Source organism: Accipiter gentilis, chromosome 34 (assembly GCF_929443795.1).
Source record: "Accipiter gentilis chromosome 34, bAccGen1.1, whole genome shotgun sequence".
Classification (NCBI taxonomy): domain Eukaryota; kingdom Metazoa; phylum Chordata; class Aves; order Accipitriformes; family Accipitridae; genus Astur; species Astur gentilis.
This window is the reverse complement of record NC_064913.1, coordinates 7,632,793-7,652,373: the sequence shown is the minus strand read 5'-3', so window position 1 is coordinate 7,652,373 and position 19,581 is coordinate 7,632,793. Positions and strand designations below refer to the sequence as shown.

At 36.9% G+C, this 19,581-nt stretch overlaps 1 protein-coding gene across 10 annotated transcripts in view; it reads left to right on the top strand.

Moving 5' to 3' along the window:
• PPFIA2 (PTPRF interacting protein alpha 2) overlaps positions 1-19,581 on the top strand; it is a 594,728-nt gene that overhangs the window by 515,307 nt on the left and 59,840 nt on the right. For all 10 annotated transcript variants that reach the window (XM_049791955.1, XM_049791956.1, XM_049791957.1 and 7 more), the window contains 3 exons: positions 9,502-9,723; positions 11,974-12,120; positions 14,071-14,205. In XM_049791955.1, the coding sequence (XP_049647912.1) occupies positions 9,502-9,723; positions 11,974-12,120; positions 14,071-14,205 (504 nt within the window). The remainder of the gene's footprint in view (positions 1-9,501; positions 9,724-11,973; positions 12,121-14,070; positions 14,206-19,581) is intronic.

Genomic DNA, 19,581 nt, shown 5'->3' with positions numbered 1-19,581 from the left:
ACATTTTTTCCTGTCCTATCTGAAGTCACTTGGAGTAGTTTTATTATTCACATTATAAACAAAATATACATACATTAGAAGTATAAAAACCTCATGTATTTTTATGGAACTTCACTTCTTCACCGGTTAGGGGTTTTTTTCAGACAAATGACTAAGCAAAGGCTAATATTTTTGTTTGGAAGAAAAAAAAATTGTACATACCAGATATCAGCATAAGATTATTTGCCCATCTAACTCATAACACATTGTGCTGTTTCCCATGTAATTTTGTCAGTATGATTCCTTCTGGTTTTTATCAAAAAGCAATATAAAAGTCCTTGTAAGTGTATGAAGTAATGAGTTACGTGAGGAATCCAATGTCTCTACTTTTATTTGCCATTTTGAACTAGGAATCATTTTCATCTATATCCAATCAATGATCATGTTCAGGTTGGAGGAAGGAAATCTTTTTCCACAATGTTTGAAGGATCATTTGTCAAGATACTCTAAATAAATTATTTTCCTTACTAAAACAGTAACTAGTATATTTAAAGACATATTGGGATGCCTGAACCTGTGGCTGAATCTCATGTACCATCTACCATATGTAACTGGAACAAGAAATAGGAATGAGTCTCGGATGCTGATAGGAAGCACAGTGTGCTCTCATTTCTTGCTATAAACTCTGTCCCTTTAAAGTGGTGCTTGCTGGACCCCCAAAAATAAGATACTAGGAATAAGTAGTTTTCAGATAAAGTCACTATTTCATACTGGTATTTATTTCCGCTTCCATAAGAACCATGGAAATTGAATTATTCAGTAAAATGGAATGCTTTCAGAAATGCTCATATGCAAACTGGGAAGGATTGAAGTTGCTTGTTAAAGACATTGAATCTTCTGATGTTTGTATACCTTAAATGTCCACCATAAAAGTATCCCCTTCACTTTTAATGACCTCTTTCCTTGATGATTCAAAAGTCATTGCCCATTTCTGGCCCGTATTGGAGAATATTCCACAGTAAGTTCCACACCACGTCTTTTAGTTCAAACATATAACAAATCTTTGCTATAATTCTTCTGAAGTTAATGGATTCTTATCAGAGATGAATTGGCCTGGGGAATGACTATTTTTATCCTCAAAGATGCCTTGTATATTTAGGAGGGTTCCTGCTTGACAAAGCACTTCAGCGCAGATTTCTGTTACACTGAAGACATGAAGGCTAAGTGTTTAAGTACAGTGTAAATCAGGGTGTTTCTCCTTGGAAGTACACTGTTTCTATTTTTCAACTTCATCGCTGACATTTGTAACTGCAACTTGTAAACTCTAGTAAAATAGAAAGCTTGTTTGTCCCTATTTGGTGCCTTTATTTTTTTTTTAATATTTCATATGTCACTATGTTACCTGTAACCTGCTAAAAAGGGAACTCGTCCTTATTCCAAGATCCATAACTGTACCACTAAAACTCATTAACTAGTTTTGTGGGTTTACCTACTTTTTCTAACAAGTATACCACACTGGTCTTGCCCGTAGTAAGGGCAGTTTTACCAGCATAGTTGTTCCCTTCCCGTCAGGAAAATTAACCAGAATATTTTAGGCATGTGGCAACAGATACATATACCAGGATATGTAAAACAGTCTGATAGTTCTGGTGCAACAAAGACCTTTTTCTCCTAAATAAACAAAGGTACATTTTATGAGGAACTCAGAGCTGTATATAATTACTTCTAACAGCTGGGGGTGTTTTGCCTTATAATATGCCTCAGGCAGTCACATTCAGCTTATTTAAGGATCACATTTTTTCTTCTTACTCATAACACTAACTTATTCCAATAATTAAATCAAATGCTGGTAGTTTATAAATATTAAAATCTGTTAAGACATTGACATTGTATCCTGTAGGAGCAAACAGTGAGCTAAAATGTTCAGAGTGCAGATCAAATACAATTAAAATTAAATAATATAGTAAAAGTAGCAGATCGCTTTCAGAGCAATCATCAGAATCTGTTCCACTTTTGAACTTGACTATTTTTCACTTTTCTGATCACTTTGTAGGGTTAGTAGAAAACTGCAGAACAAAACTTTCCATTTCAGTTTTTACTTATTCATTTATATGTGTGCTCCTTTTTTTGAATGAATAGATAAAAAATCTTTCCTTTTAACTGGCAGCATAGTGGAATGGCAGAGAAAGGAGTGAAGGCAGGACACGTGGAGCCCTCATCAGACAGACCAGTTTAAAAGAGGACTTAGTAAGGATTGAACACCAACCAGTTTGTAGGGTGTTTGTAACTTAGAGAAAGTTTGCTGTAAGACCTTTTGTTTTGCTGTTACTGAATGCAGTCAGAATGCATGATGTATAAAAAATAGTGGGAGACATGATCCTTGCCCCAAAGCATTCACATTCTGAATTAGAGAAATAATACACTTCAGACACAAAATACATCTGATAACCAGATGGTGGGTTTGTTTCCAAGCAATGCAGATATCTTTCTGGCTTTCTAATCATCTTTTTCTAGATTAATATTGATAAAGTTAATTAAAGAAGCATGTGCTGAGGGTGACTTAATGAAGCTTGATGGCTTGGCACACCTGGGGAGGTGAGGAGTTTTCAGAGTGAAAGGAAATATGGATAAAAGCTGCAGCTGGGAGTAGAAGTCTTTGTGAATCTAAGGAGTAAGTTTGGGGGAAGTATGTAATGTTTTCTCTGAAAAGGTCTAGGCAAATATTTTGTAAGTCCTGTTCTGCTTAATAGTTTAGTACGTCTGCATGACTATGAATACTTAGTGCTCAACATTATAGCATAGAGGTTTTATTATACTGAAAAGCTGCATTATTTATGCATTATTTACATGATAAATCAATAATTTTTTCAGTCAGATCTTTACTTTTTTGAGAAATCAGCTCTTGATCTGTTTTAGTTCTTTGTTTCATATAAATTAATTTGTCTTTCAGTCATATAAACTTCATTTCCTTTTTGCCTAATGGAAACCCCTATATACTTGTACATATCAAGCCTGTTAAAACACTGCTTTTAAAAGTCTCATTACCTTTGCAGGGGAATTTTACACTTCAAGCACTGTGCCAGCTGACAGCATTGGCTGACTGACCTTTGCTGGATGATTTTTGGCAAGGAGTTACCAGGCCAGTCATTTCTAGTGGTAGGTTGGTGAGGCTAATAAGAAAAAAGGAGTTAGTCAAGGCAAATGGGAGCAGGGTTTCCATGTATAATTTGGTTTGGGCAGCTAACTAGCCCTTATACTAAAGAAGCGGGAACTGATTTCCTTCTCCTGTGTAAGATCTCAGAAACTCTTCTAATGGTGCCAAAGAGAAATAGGCAGGCATTCTGGAAGAGGCCAGCAGCAAGAAGAAAAATGCCCACCCATCAAGTAAGCTTTTTTCCCCTCCCCCATGCCATTTTGCAAAGTGAATAACGTGTGACAGGTGATTGCAGGCATCAGAAAGAAGAAAAAGAGCTGGAAGTTGACCAGGTAGCAGAGTTATTCCAGATCTTTAAAGAAGTAGTAAAAACTGGAGTCTTTCGATGGCTTGGTAGAAAGAGCAAGAAAGTGAGGATGTTTGGAGAGAAAAGTCCTGGAGAAGGTAGCTATTTTTACATCAGTATTGGGGTGGGGGAGAAATAGTTCAGCTGAGAGAACATTGGTTTTGATAGCTGATTAGAGGTTAGAGAAAATTCAGATTAACTGAAGAGGAGACCTCTAATGATTGTGAGATTACTGTCTGACACACACCAAAAGACGTAGAACAACCTAGAGAAGTAGCATAGCCTTCAAACATAAAGAATTAACCAGCCACTTCGAAATTACTGTGACGGCTTAGGTGTAATGCTATTATTTTTGGCATAGCTTTTCACATTCTGTTTTGTGTGCTGATTATACAGATTATGATCATATTGCTTTTGCTTGTTTAGTTGTTGCTTGTGATTGGGCTATCACATATCTGTGTTCTTATCACTTTCTTTTAAACCTTTTGCATGAGACGTTTGAGTGCAATAGGGGTGGAAAATCTTTATAGTGAAAAGCAGCTTCTGGCAACTTGTTATTCATTTATTCTTACATCTCAAACAGCATCAGTAAACATTACTCTTTGTAGCATTACGTTTTACTCTTGCTTTCATAAAGTCAACTGAGGTATATAATTTAGCTTCCTCTGGTGATTATTTTACTTCCTTTTTAGTATTTCCATGCTACAGAATTCAGACAAGTTTATTTAACCTGAGAAATATATGGTGTTTCTGTCTCTGCCCTGATGATCTGGCCTTTGTGGCCAGCTTTTCTAAGTCAGACAGAACATCTCCACCACTACAGAGCTAAAAATAATCTTATTTCTCTGGGATTTGGGACGAAATTTTCCAATTTGTCTGCCTAACCATTTTTAAAGCCTTAAAAAAACCAAAACCCAAAACACCTGTTTTTAAAGTTTTTAAACTTTATATTGCCATTTCTTTCCTACTCTTCCTCATGTTGAATTTTCTGTATATGTATTATTTGTAGGACTTACGTTGGTTCAAAGAGAGTCTAAATATAACTTAGATTTTAAAATTGGTACTACTACTGATCATGTGGTATTTAGAAAATATTTCTAGTGATTTATACCATCAAAGTTCTGCATATTGCATTGTGAAGTACAGGAAAGCTCTCATATCTCAGCTGCCATAGCAGCAGCTGACTGAATAAAGTCAGAGCAACTGGCTAAATACATCCATATTTTATAGAGCAACAGCTGGCACCCGCCTTAGTGGAAGAGGAGGGGAGAAGTGTCACAAAATGAAGTGAGTCAGTGATGAATAACAGGGAGTAAAAAAGGGATCTTGAAGTCCAGTCACCATGAGTATTAGGGTCACAGGCTCATGGCAGATATGAGGATATGTCATATCTGGAGGCAGGTAACAGTATAGTCCAGTCTCCAAGAGCTTCTGCGGCAATGACATTCTGTTACTTAGAAACAATTCTGTCTTATTTTTTTAACCTTTCTAATATTGTGATTTTTCTAAAAACACCTGAACCTGCTGAACCTTAGCTTGTATCCATTGCTTTATTTTTTATGCATGCTTTAGATCATTGCTTTCTTGTCCAACTTCATACTGGCAAAATAAAGAAAAAAATAAAATGTCCTGATTTGTCATGTTAAAAGATTCAGAGAGAATTAAAAGATTCAGAGAGAACTTGCATAAACTTGTGTTCTTTGCTTACATGTATTTACAATATTTATATGGGCAAATGTACCTTCACATAGTCGGCAAATAGAACTTACTATATGCAGACCTTTGAAAAGCCATTTTAATGTTAGATTTTATGCTGCATGTCAAGAAAAAATATGTATAATCAAAAGGGTGCTTTTAACAAAGGTTTTCATGTTTTTAAAGATAACTCGTAACTGACATAACTTTAGTGTAACGTAGTGTCAGAAGTCTGTGTTATGCTATTTGCCAAAGGTAGCTAGCCTAACTAATATAGACAGTTGCCTTGAACATTAGGAGGAGGGAGCCTGAGTGAAATTTGTTCAGCATGAACTCTCAGAAACCACAATGACATTATACTGACTTGAGAACATGGTGAGGACTTCAATTTTGACGCCAGGGATTTATGGTGCAATGAACTTGCCAGTACTCCTTTAAAAAAAAGACTTTAGAGAGTGTCTTAGTAAAGAGTAGACATAAGGCACAGACTCCTAGGGTTTAAAAAACCCAACCACCAAACAAAATACCACAAAGAGAAAAAAACTCCAACACAACCAAAACAAACAAACAAAAAACCCACAGTGCTTATACCATAAAAATACTAGTTCTAAGAATTCTGAAAGACCAGACTTCTGAGTTTTAAGATTATTTTCAATTATTCAATGGTACCTTTTGGTTAGACAGAGCTTAATGTAGTCCTCAGGCATGGAAATGTTTATGTGCATGGGCACCATGTGAATCACCTGTGCTCATACTACCACAAACTTCTCGGGCACTGATGAGGAGTTCTATCAAGTAAATGAATCCTATTTCCACCGCTGGTTGTTCAGCAGTAACCCTGCGAGATATACTTTTTTTTTTCTTCTTGCCACTCTCTCGGGTTAAATTCTAGCACAAAATACGTAATTAATTGCTGGTTGATAGTATTTAGACCAAACATATCTGATGTTTTAGAACTGGAGAGAAAAATATCACTTGGAGGTGCTTTTTACTGTTCTCGGGGTTTGCCTTTATAAAACTAGGTTCCTGTGTATATTTTGCTACATATGTAGTTGACTGTAAGGTTCTTTCTACAAAAAAAAATGGAGAACTATTTTGCCTGGGACAATTTTACCATTTCTTTGCTAACTGCTGTAGTCTGGTGTCCTTACTCTTTTTCTTGAACTTAAGTGTACCTCTACTCAGTTTGCCTTCAGTTCTATTGCTAAGGCTTAATTGAAAGGGCAATATGAAATGGATTAACAGAGGCTACAATATTCTGGTTTAGTCTTGTTTTACTCTTTCTCCCGCTGTTGCTTTTACCATTGTTCTTATTTTTTACTACTAAACCAGTCTGCTGCTGGTTTTCCTTTTATTATTTCATAGCAGAGAGAATAGGGGAGAGAAGCAACAATTTAGGGGGGACTTATTGTTATGTGCTACCCAATTTGCTGTCCTTCTCCCTGCTGGCGCTCCTATACAAGCAGCAGATTGCCTTATGGCTGTGCTTTTTGGATCTTGAAAGAAAGAAAATTTGATACCAGGGGTCTTGGTTTCCTTTTCATACTGTTCAGCAGTAGGGAACATGAACATTTATTTCCCTTCTCCATTTCCACAGACCATAAGCAATTCAAAGATATTCTTCCCCCACCCCGGGCATTTTTTGTTTAATCCCTATTACCCTTTATGGCACTCGGTCCTACAAGATATTTTTTGAACTTTGATTTCCTCTGCAGTATGCCACCTCTGCTGTAGTTAATACCATCACTGTCATCAGATTTACTTGGCGATTATTTCATCTCCTTTCTGTTTCTCCTCCTAGCTTGCTTTGCTATGTTTGGTTGAGTGTAAAAGCTTTCTTTATGAAGTAAGGGTATTTCTGAAACCCTTAGTATGGACTGTGATTTCTCTGTTACTTATCTGGTATGTGGTGATATACCACCAAAAAAAGGCCTCCAAGAACCAGCAGCAGACCTTCCTCTTGCTGTCGCTGTTTCCAGCGATGGGGAAAACAAGTGCTACGTTGCTGGGTACAGATGTAGTTGCTCTGTTTACCTTTGTTTGCTCTGAACTAGCCCAAGCAAAGACATTTGGAGTTGTATGAGGTCTTTCAGACTGACGCCAGCCAGATTTCTCATCTGGCTGAGAAACCCATGGAAGGGGACAGGGGAAGGGCCAGAGACCCTGATGGCATGAGTCGCAGGCGTGTACGCGTTGCTGCTCCGCGTACCTGTTGTGTCTGCAGAAAGCAAAAAAAGATGAAGTCAAAACTATATGAGGATACCATTTCTGCAGGATTGTGGTCTAAATAAGTAAATGTGATTGAAACAGGTGGACTATCTTTTCTTGGATAAACCAGTTAGTTAAAAAAAAAAAAAAAAAAAAAAAAGGCAAAGCATTGGAGCATATTAGTTATTTGCCACATTTCTTTTTCAAGGAAAAATAGCCATTGCTAGTAGATGCTTTTATGTGAAATTATTGAAATTAAGGTATGTGTCCATGTGTAGCTTTTTCATGGCCACATTTGATAGGAAGCATCACAAAATTTGTTGAAGGCTTTATCTCGTTGACTAACTTGTAGATGGTCCCCAGATCAGGCTCCCAGATCAGGCTTACGCTTTTCGTTTGCTCTGCTAGAATGTTTCAGCTGGTTAGAAAGTTTCCTTTAATGTTCCTGCCCTCCTTTTAAAAACTTCCTAATTGTTTCAGTTAACTTTCAGTACTTTCTTTTTCCACTCCTCTGTACCAATTTCACACTATTTCTTGCATATATTGGGGATTTTGGGTAGTGTAGGGATATGACAGTTAAGAATATCTACTTTGAAACTTTTTCTGTGCATGCTCTTTTGAGAAGATTTCCCTTAGTGCTTCAGGTAATAATTAACGGAGATATATTCAAAACATAGATTTCATTATAAAAGCATTCAACTAATTGTTTATTTACAAATGGATTGTGATTAATACACAGCATCATCAACAGGAAACTCTTTGAATACCAGGAAATATTTCAGCATAAAAAATTCAACCAGATTACAAAAAAAAAAAAAAAAAAAAAGAAAAAAAGAAAAGATGAGGGACATGGATATTCTTCACAAAACCAGTAATAGAGAAGATGCTGCAGTTCTGACTCCAAGCTTATTCTGTAGGGAATTCCTCGGGGGCATGGGAGGTTCCTGCTCCTTTCACTAATTCAGAAAATATGTTTGAATCGGCATCATATACAGGATGCCTTTTGCTTCTACTGGCATAGCATATTTTCACATTCTTGTTCGAGCTTCTTTTGTTTGGGAGGGCAAATTCAATGAAAGGTAAAATTTGTTCATCTGTGACAACCGCTAAAATTGCTGTATGAGACTATAATTGTGAAACAGATTATAGTTATCATAGATTAAAAAGCTATCTCAAATTTATACAATGCAGTAAAGTATGATGGTTAGAATGTTTTGCCCTGTTTGAGTACTATTTTGTTTACATATGTGATTGCTGCATATTAATGGGATTTTGATTGAAGTAGACTAACTGAACACTTTCCAAATCACAAACTGAGTGTAAATAAGTTTTTAAATTGCTATTGTCATTTTACCATGGTGTCCTGAAAGTAGATCAATGATGGTTCAGCAGCTAACATAAAATGTCAAGATAATATAATTAACCAGTATAAAGAAAGCAATTTTGGAATTCAGTTATTTGATGTAATGAATTTTTAGAGTAAAATAATTTTATTCAATGATCTGCAGAAGGGCAGGTGGCCTTGATCTGGGTTAATTTTATGGCTGATTGGGGAAAGAATGTTGTTAAAGCCATTAAGCAAAGTAATGTTCATAAGTACTTTCTGGTACAGTCAGTTTGTGATTTGTGTTGCTTCCTGTCTGCAGCGTGGCCTATCTTGCAAATGAAATAGACTGATTAAGTTTAAATGCTGTGTAAGTTGAGCTAAGATGTATTCATGTCATTTGGTGCTTTTTAGGAGTAGTATTGTTGCAATTTGTACTTGAATAGTCATAATGTCAAACTACAGCTATTTTTGTATAGTATTTTGCTCTTAATGCAAATGTTTACTTCTCCCTGTGCTGTTACTTTCTGGAATCCCTTGATATGAATGAATACTAATCTCTTGCAATTTTTTTTTGTTACTACACCTGTCTTATGTACCTAATGTAGATGTGTAAGATAATGTAGATAATATCTTATCTTACCTATCCTATCAATCTAATCTAATGAAAATTATTGTGGTTTTCTCCTCCTAGTTGCTTCTGTAATTTTTAAAATAATCTTTGGTTTAGAAATTCTTTAGATAGAGTCCACATTAAAAGATAATTAATAAATGATGTCATTTCTGTGTTAACAGCGCCTATCAAATGGCTCCATCGACTCAAATGATGAAGCCAGTCAAGTTGTTGAACTTCAGGAACTACTGGAAAAGCAAAATTATGAAATGGCACAAATGAAGGAGCGTTTGGCTGCACTGTCTTCCCGAGTGGGAGAGGTAGAGCAGGAAGCAGAGACCACCAGGAAGGAGCTCATCAAAACAGAGGAAATGAACAGTAAATATCAGAGAGACATTAGAGAGGTAAGGAGTTCACCACACTCACCTCATGTTTCTTGGCTGTTGTTCCTGTGATACCAACTACAGACTGCCAGAGGCCAATGAATACGGGCAGCAAAAGCTGAGCACCGATAAAAGCCCTTGTACATAGGAAACACAAAATTTACATTAAGAAATAATGCTGGAAATCTCTTTATAAAACCGTGTTCATAAAACTGGGTGTGTATATGTGCAAGTCTAATAGGAGGAAGGCCAACTCCTTAGTGGATTAGCTTTACTAGAGTGCATTCTGGCAAGTTTTCAGCTATTTCAAGTTCTTAAGATGAACTCTGCTAAATAGAGATGCTGGTCAGGTAGGCAGTCTGAAATACATTTTTAAAACTCCTGGGCTGTTTTATAAAATGGTGTTATTTATATAATCAATTACAATATTTACTCCTGTGTGGTAACTTCATTACCTCTGTTATAATATTCTATTCCCTTCTCTCAATAAAGAGATATATAGTTCAGTTTTCCTTTCTTTCCTCCTCTTAAATTTGTGGTGCTCCTTAGTACTCCAGAGTGCTCCCGAGTATCTTCTCTTATGTGGATGTTCTCAATATGTGTGGATGGATGGCTTCTAGAATCTATTTCAGTATTTTGATATTAGAGTAGTTATCTCTCTGTTACCCTGCTTCCTACAATATAGGTATTTCATATGGATTTGCGTGTGTGTGTGTATATGGATTTGTATGTATATATTTAACCTGTTATTTCTAGTATTCTGGAAGAAATGTTCCTTCAGAATTTCTGATGCCTGACAGCCTCAAAGTGTCTTCACATCTTTGTACTCTGCCTCTTTTAAGTATTGTATCATTTTTATCTGGTTACAAAGAATAGTTTGCGCTGATATGTTTCTCCTTTCCTACCACTGCTACATCATATCACTAGGGATCTCTGATATCTCCACTCTCATTTACCTTTTGACAAATGTTGCTGTCTCACAAATGCTTGATTGCCACTTGCTGTTTCTCTCTTAAATACCACATCACACCAGCTACAGGCTTACTTGCTTTTAGCCCTTCGCTTCCTAAGCAGAGTGGCCACTAATACATTTGCATGTAGAATAATTACCAAATGTCAGTGCAAAATCTGCCCTGAAATATATTTGTAAAAGTGGAAGTGCCTGTCTTCATTATTTCGTAGTGCCACAAAAGATAGTTTTCCCAACATGGAAAATGAAATACCTGTAACAAGAAGGGTAGTTTAGTATTGGATAAATTACTGGATATTTTTTTCCTGTGTTTTTTTTTAATGAATTGCATATGTAATTAGGTTTTTTATTGTTTTTTTTTCCAGCAATATGCAAAAGGATCACCTCGATATGGTCCATTTTAGGACTAGCTATTTAGATCTATTTAGATGTTCATTGTGTCTTGAAAAATAATCTTGCTTACTTCAACACTGCTTTCATAATGTAATGTAATGCAAACAGCAAGATATGCTCATCAGTAAATATTTTCATTGTGAAAGATTATGTGGCAACATTTAAGTCTTCTCAAGAGCCAGACACAAGTTTAAAACTAATAAAATTTTCTGCTTTCACTAAAATTAATTGAAGAGAAATAAACAATGTAATAGACAGACTAATGAATAATCTATCTAAATTACAGCTATTGACTTCAGTGAGGCCAGCTTGTAATACACGAATAAAAACAGCTCAAGATTTTAAAGGAATACTATTCATAACATATATGGATAATATGGGTAACATACCTATGTCTTCTGGTTATGTCATGTACCCAGCATCATGGTCACTTGTTTGTCTGAAATTTCAGGACATATCATGGGCTGTCTGCTACATGTACTTCAGCAGAAATTTTTAGCAGGAAGATTAAAAATGTGCCTATATGTTTTTCCCCACATCACTGTAGTATGTATCTACTATTATATAACGGTATCAGTTTTTCTATTTTCTGATCAAGCCTGCTGCTTTTTAAGAAGCAAGCAAGTAAATGTGAGCTGGGTTTGCTATCGGTTTTTGCACTGAAAAATATAGAAACTAGAAAAATACACAAAAGGTGAGGATTGTTTCTGTTCGCTCTACTCAACAGCTACCTCTTTAAATATTGTAGTTGCAAGAAATCCCAAAGGAAATAAATTCTCTGTAAAACAGAAAAATTACTGCTGAGCATACCTTATATCCTTGTCTACCGTTAGCATGAAAATTAAACTGACATAAAATTCTGTAGCATTTTAATTGCATGGTTCTTGATGGTTTTTTTGTCACATTAGGCGATGGCACAAAAGGAAGATATGGAAGAAAGAATAACTACGCTGGAGAAGCGCTACCTCAGTGCACAGAGAGAATCCACCTCCATACATGACATGAACGATAAGCTGGAAAATGAACTGGCAAACAAGGAAGCCATCCTACGTCAGGTGCAGTATCTGCATTAGTTGCTTTCTTCATATACAATGAAAATTAATGCAAAAAAGGGGGCAGATCTACAGTAGGAGGCTTCCATTAGGTTAATCTTTTCATTTTTAATCAACGGATCGGTTAATCTAAAAAAACCCACACCAAAACAAATCTCTAAGTTGTTCAGCATCTCTGAGCTTTGTATCGGCTACTACAACCGTGAATACCAAATCAATATGTACATTCAATACTGGAAAATAACTGTGGTTTCTAATAGTGTCTTGCATAAATGCGCATAGTCATATCGCCTAGGTAAAGGATTATCTTTGTTTCTTATGTAACAATTTTCTGAATTTTATTTAATAACAATTAAAAAAAAATAGTATAAGAAATTCCCTTCTGCAGGAAAGATGAAAATTTGCATACAGTATATTCTAGTGATTTCACATATTAGTAGTATGTAAATAAAATTTTACAAAGCTAAACTATCCATGAATATGTTTTAAAAAAAGAGTGTAATGTGGCTGTGCAGCTTTCTCTCATGGTACGTTTTTTCCATGATGATTCCAAAAGCTGAAGTGTAAAGTGAACAGAAAACACTGGTTTGTAATTTGAAGAATACAACGTGAACAGAAAGCTAACATGAAATGAAAATAATTCAAAGTGTAAAAAATGAAATTCCTCCTCAGCCTCAGTATTAGACTTCTTTATTTTTTTCACCTATCATGTCTTGAAATGATATAAAATGCTATATGGGAGATAAGTCTGTGTGATCTGATAATCTCTGTTTCTATGATTGCATGCAGCTATATTTACATATACGTGCATGATCCCTCTGTATGTGTGTATATATATTTGTATGTGACTAACTCTTCAGGGAATTAAAGTATTGGAACTCAAACTTTCCAGCTTCTGCCAGCTACCTTTGACTATTTTAAGAGGCATCTTCAATTGTTAGGAAAAAACCCAAACAACCAACACCCAGCAATGGAAAAGTAAGGTACCTGTATCTGAGTTTTTATTGCTGCCAATGTAAGTCCTGCTGTGCTGCAGAGGTCTACCTACTCAAAGCAGTGATCAACAGAACGAGGCTTAGAACGTATACAGGCAGACTTAAAGTTGATTTGCAGCATTCTGATGCAAGAAGCCTGCCTTTTCATGCTTTTGAAGAGTTCAAAAGAAATCTAAAAGCACACTCCTTTTTCATTATGTCTTCTATAACCTGGAATGAACAGGAAAGCAGGAAACACTTATCAAGCTGTTAAAAAATTCTTAATCAGGTGGTGCATCTCAGTAGGCCAGAAAATACTGCAGTTATCAAAAGTCCTCCTGTTTCTCTTTAATGGTTATCACAGGTTAATCAATTTCACCTCTGTAAAATCAGACTTAATTGTAGGTTCACAATGAACAACATCGCTGGAACCTTAAGCAAGTAGCAACCATGTTATGATCATGAATGAAATGTCAGTTTTAACATTTCCTAATATGCGATTGGCATTTGTTCAGAAAATTGCATTTAGCAATTTGTTCAGAAACTTTGCTGGGAATTCTGTCTTTCTGGAATTGTACTTCTTTCCCAGTTTAGCTCATATATAAACTTTTCCATGAGATGGACCCCATATTTCTATTTAGAAAATTCTCATTTTACTGGCACCAATACTTTTATTTGCTCAGAGAAACAACAGGTCGATCAGAAGAGCTTTTTGTTCATCTGCATTAGTGCCATTTTGCGACTCCTTTTCTTCATCTCCATATGCTACTTGAGCCTCAAATCACTCATCATTAGCAAGACAGGCAGCCTACACTGTTCCAGGCTTGAGTTAATACCTCTCCAAGAAGCTCTCCCAGGTTGTGGAGTGTCTATGCCTATGTAACGAGTTGTGATTGCTTCCCCAACACCTAAGAAACTGAAGGAAAATCTTAATTCTGATTATTTTTTTTATACCTGTTTATCTGTCTTTGGCCTTCAGCTGGAAGACAAAAACAGACAGCTGCAGGAGCGGCTAGAGCTGGCTGAGCAGAAGCTGCAGCAGACGATGAGGAAGGCTGAAACCTTACCTGAAGTGGAGGCTGAACTGGCTCAGAGAATTGCAGCTCTGACTAAGGTACTGCCCTGAGAAATAGGTTCACTTCAGGAGCCCCGTTGTTTAATGTTGATTTGCATCCCGATTCCTCACCTCAAGGACAAAACAAAAGTAGTGTCAAACTGATTTGAAAGAAGAAAACGTTTCCTAATAAGTATGTGCCACAAGTTTAACCAGGAATGGTCTCAATACTGTGTTTGTAATTTTTAGCATTTTGGTAATAGGAAAAGTAGTTATCTGTAAGTTAGCCTAGACTATATTTACAAAGGAGTCATCTATTTCCACTATATGTGAGCATTACTTATCCTAGGAGGATTCGTTTTACTGTGTAAGAGTTTCTAATTTAAGGGGAGAGGGGTGGAGGAAAGTCTCATTCCTATACTTACTTAGTTCTTCTGGATGTTTTCATACACCATGTATTTGGAAACAATTACTTTCATTCCAATAAGTGCTATAAAATCAAATCTTAGTGGCAGCTGGGATCATTTGTACAGCACAAATGAAGACAAACTTGCAGTACATACTTACAAGGTTTGTTTTGAATGATTCTTTGTATCTTATATCTGCAAAGACAAATGTGAATCCTTCAGAGGACTTCAAACTGTTTTTTCTGATATATTTATTATATGGCATCTTTCTTGCAGAAAAATAAGATAAAAATAATTTTTCAGTAGTGTGGTTTTCCTATTTGGCCTCTAATACTTTCAGGTGTGCATGTAGTTAATACTATAGCTCAGGTATTATCAGCTTCATAAAGACATATAATGGTAATATGTTTATTCTTAATCTCTTAAAATCAGGCAAATAAAGAAAAATGCATTTAAGAGGTTGTATTACATATCATTGTGATTTATCTAAGCTTTCCTTTCTCTATTGCCAAGGAATGTTTCCAGCTATTTATGTGCCTAGCTATTTTTAAATTTGATGGATTTTTTTCAATTCTCATGTTTTTCCATATATAGTGAAGCCTTAAGTGCTGAGCTGCTCATTAATAAAGTGTGATTTTTAAGTAATTTAGTTAAGAAGTAGAAAGAAAGAAAGAAAGGCTTTGGGGGCATTTGGTTAGTGGGGTTTTTTTATTTTATTAAGGCGAGATCATTACTCAGTAATCAAGATTGTGTGCTGTCAACTTTAGGTTTATATGAATGGGTGGGAATCTGAAAGAGAGACTGAAAATGGTGGAAAAAAAGAAGAATCAGCAAAAAGAGAGCTATATGAAATACCAAATAAATATCATTGCATTTTAATAAAAACTCAGGTGCACATAAGAGCAATCCCTTGGCATTTTAACATTTTTTTCAGTTGTTTCTGATTCAACAAATAATCACGTATTCTAATGCCCTCAGTAGCTTAAAAATATTGTTTTCTATTTTAAGAGGATTTTTCCTGAATAATTTCTCCAGCAATTAGGCACCAGTAAGTATTTTGCAGTCTCAAGCATGTCTTTTCTTGCAACTGCATTTTTCCTTGAACTTATATTAATGACAAATATTGTAAGAAGGAATCCCATTTCAGCCATGCAGAGCACTCAGAGATTTCCATGAGATACTGTTGTTGTTGTGACCATAAAGCTGCAGTATACATCTCCGTTTGTCGTCTTACATTATTTCATGGGATGTGGTTAGAGAGCTGTGAACAGAGCTGGTGCTCCACTCCATTTCACTTTGATGTACTTTATCAAAGTTTTTGCCAAGCAGGAAACTCTAAGAAGTATATTAGACTGTAATGTCGGTTCTGTTCATTTCTCTGTGATTACATGAAAAACTGAAGAAATTTATTTTATTAAAAATTGTGTCGTCTTGAAATACATGACATGAAGAAGGTCAGAATTTGGCCAAGAGGCCAAATAAGCCTATGTTGTATATATCTTGTATACAACATCTTTGCAAAATGTAGAGCTTATTAAAGTGCTGGTTTGACAGCTCTGAAGTTTAAAGTCCAGTACTTTTCATGGATCACATAAACGTAGCTCGGAATCAAGGACGATGCTGTAGTCACCGCAGCTTACTTTAGTTTTAAATTAGCTAGCTGGTATACTGTTACCACACTAGCTATTCAGTGAAAGCTGCAAGACCTACCTAAGGGGCTGAATAATGCTTAATTAATTTTGCCTTTGTTGAGCTTTGTGCCAGCATACACGTTGTTGGTAGGGCTCAAATTAGCTGGCTTCAGACTACCTTAAGTCTGCCTACCTGAGCTATGGTCACTGCATGTCCCTGTATATTAAGTAAAAGATAAGCCCCCTGAATCAGTTAGTCTTTCTGCACTGCAAAAAAGTCAAAACTGATTCTCCTTTCTTTTGTACTACCTCAATGAAAGTGGCTTCTCTGAGATTAATGGGGTTACAATCATATGAAAGAGGTGAGTTAAGCCTAATATGTTTTACATGTTTTATAAAGGAAAGTAGTATGGGATAACTGGAAACCATGACTGCTTCACTGTGGGTAAAATATAAGACCAATTATTTACATGTGGAGATAAAACAGAACAAATGTGTTCTGGATTTTGATGTGATTTTTCTCCCCCCCTCAAGTTTAAAACATGCATGTTACAATTCTGCATTCAATTTATTATACTCTTCCTCATAATAAATCTGGGTTGGGATTCTGCAAAAGAAGGATGGAGAATGAGATCCTCTTACGGTGTCAGTTTTTAAAATGAGTTGTTTTTCTTTCTTATATATATGGGCTAGTGAATGTCTTTTGCTACTTTTCCATGCCCAAACTAGTTCATAAGGAGTGAAGTTCCAAAGTTTGGACTATACAGTGAACTCAGATAAGTACCCATAAATTTACCTGAATCATTTGAACTTTTCTTTGGTTTTGTTTTCACTGTGTTCTGCCCATTGGGTGAGCAACTGGAGGGTTAGTCAGCCTGTGGCAGACTAACCTGGAACAGCATGATCCCATGTACTGTGCTGTCCTGCCTGGCCGTTGCACTGGTATCTGTCTGGTCATGACAAGTAGCACAGCTCTCAGCATGTATCCCAAGGTTTAGACTGCCATGACTCATTGAGCCACCTTGTACTCACTCTCACAGTATTGGTCTGTTTGCCTGCCCTGGCGAAGAGGCCGTTGGTAGTAGAAAGAACCTCCCTCCGATATTAACTAAACCTTTCTTTATCCTGTAAGATGTTTATTTTCCTCAGAAGGGACAGACATTGGATCTTCCAGAATCTCCAGATGGGTAGTCTGTCAAGCACGCTTTCTCCTTGCATGTATTCAAGGAGAGGTCTAGTGGAGACTACCAGCATCTACCTACTTCCATTCACTCGCTCCCAACAGTAGCCACTCTCCCCCTCAGGTGCTTGTGCAGCCGAGGTACCGTGTCACTTCTCTGATCACAAGACAGCAGTCAGCATTTGACTCCATCGTTCCTGTACGGGGGTCACCAGAAATACCGACAGTGCTTTGTAGCTGCGTTAGAGAAGCACTGAGGTGGAGAAGAGGAAACCATAATCATCACAAACCACATTTAGCATAGTAACACCTTCAGCTTATTTTAAAGGTGATTAAAAAATGACTTGAAAGTTGGAGGCAAGTGGGCCACAATGCTTGTGTTGTGACAATGTGGGGATCTGGTTTGCGTTAAGTAGGGAAGAAGTTGCAAGAAAGTGAAAGGAGGTGGTCTAGAGTGGAAAGGATGTAAAGCGGGGAAAAGAAGTTTTGCAAAAAACAGATGTGGTTAAGATGGAAACCTCTCTGAGAACAAGGGAGAGAGAGAAAATGATGTGTTAGCTGGAGAAAGAAGCTGATAAACCTTCTTGGGGAGGGAGGGGGGGGGGGTGCGGGGGGGGGGTGTGTGTGGAGAAAAGCAAAAATCTTCTGTGGGGAGTGAAGCCTAAAAGTCCACATTTATAACACATTACTGTCTTCTCAAACCATCCCTCCTCCTGTGCTTCCTTTTCCACAGAAGATTTTGTCCTGATAGGAGGAAGAAGTGAAAGAAGCAAGTTTGGCAGAGCTAAATGGAAGGAGTTGCTTATTAAACCTATGAGGTGTAGAAGGTAGTGGAGAAATGAAGGAGGGACAAGAATGTGTGGATATCTAGTGACTGAAAGGCTGGGTTTCAGAAAAAGGGGTGACGTAAGCCAACATATTTTGTCACATTTGTAACAGGTTAGAAGTGAGCGTGTGAACAAATAGCTGATAACTTTGTAAGCTGTTCTTACTTAGTCATCATGATCACCTATTTTTCACCTTTAATTGCATAGCTTAATGCAATAATGCATTTTCTTCTTGAATAACTCATTCCAAGGACAGCCAAAGGAATGTGTACCATAGGCAGCCAGCAGAAAATCCAGAGACGGCAGGTGTTCAAAAGTCAAGGTCTCAAAACTGTGGAAATTGGCTTGTACCATTATAAAAGTTTAGATTTGTTCATGCAGCTCAGGGGAAGAAAAATTGTAGCACCTGTACTGTACAGGTGCTTTCTGCATCTGAAATTGGATTACTTTTTTTCAACTAAGATGCAAAGACCTAGAAAATGTGCAGTGCCAACAGTAACAGATGATGGGAAAGCAACATTTTTTTGGTGGGTGCATTAGCAGCAGGAGCAGCAGCAGTTTTAACAGGGTTAGAGAGCAACAATACAAGCTGCTTCGCTATTCCCTCAAAGCAAAATTTTCCTATTACTGGCTTGCACTGGCTATTTCTATGCTATTTCATAGCATGTAGAGTGCAAAGTGAGCATTAAGACTCATGCTGGTATCTCATAGGTGTCAGACATTGTTAGGTTTTGTCCATATATTTTTAATCCAAACTAAGATGCACAGTTTCACAAATCTGTTTGTAACTGAATGTTCTGGCTAAATGCTTCAAATGCTAGTTGCTGAATACCACACCATGTGTCTTACTAATCCTCCTGTACAGCGTACTAGAGAACAGGCATGCAAGTCATATACTAAAAAGAAGAATGTAGGGTGAGGTCTGCCAAGCAAGTAGTCACGCAGGTTCCACTTTAGAAAGTTTTTAACTCAGTTAACTCTTAGCAAAGCAAATCGGAAGAAATCCAACTTCTGTTTATGAACCTCAGAGTCTACAGCTGTCCCTTCTGTCTCACGTGTATCTGAAATTCTGCTACGGGAACATGACTAACACTGGTGTCTCGGCCTCTGCCTCGTGCCTCAAACCACAAGGCAGAGATGGAGACGTTCAATATTTTTATGGTCGGCTCCCAAGGGTCAAAGAGCCTAATCCAGTGAGAATGTCTGGGGCTGACTAACGTACATGGACAACACAAAAGCGTAGCCACCACAGGTGCGTCAATCCTGACAGTATGGCCTGGGGAAGTCTGTGCAGGAGGCATTTGCAAATCCCTTAGGGAACAGCTAAATTGCTACGTCTTTTTGTCTGGAAGGGTCTCTTTGAGACCTAGGTTGGGCCCTTCCTTAGCATA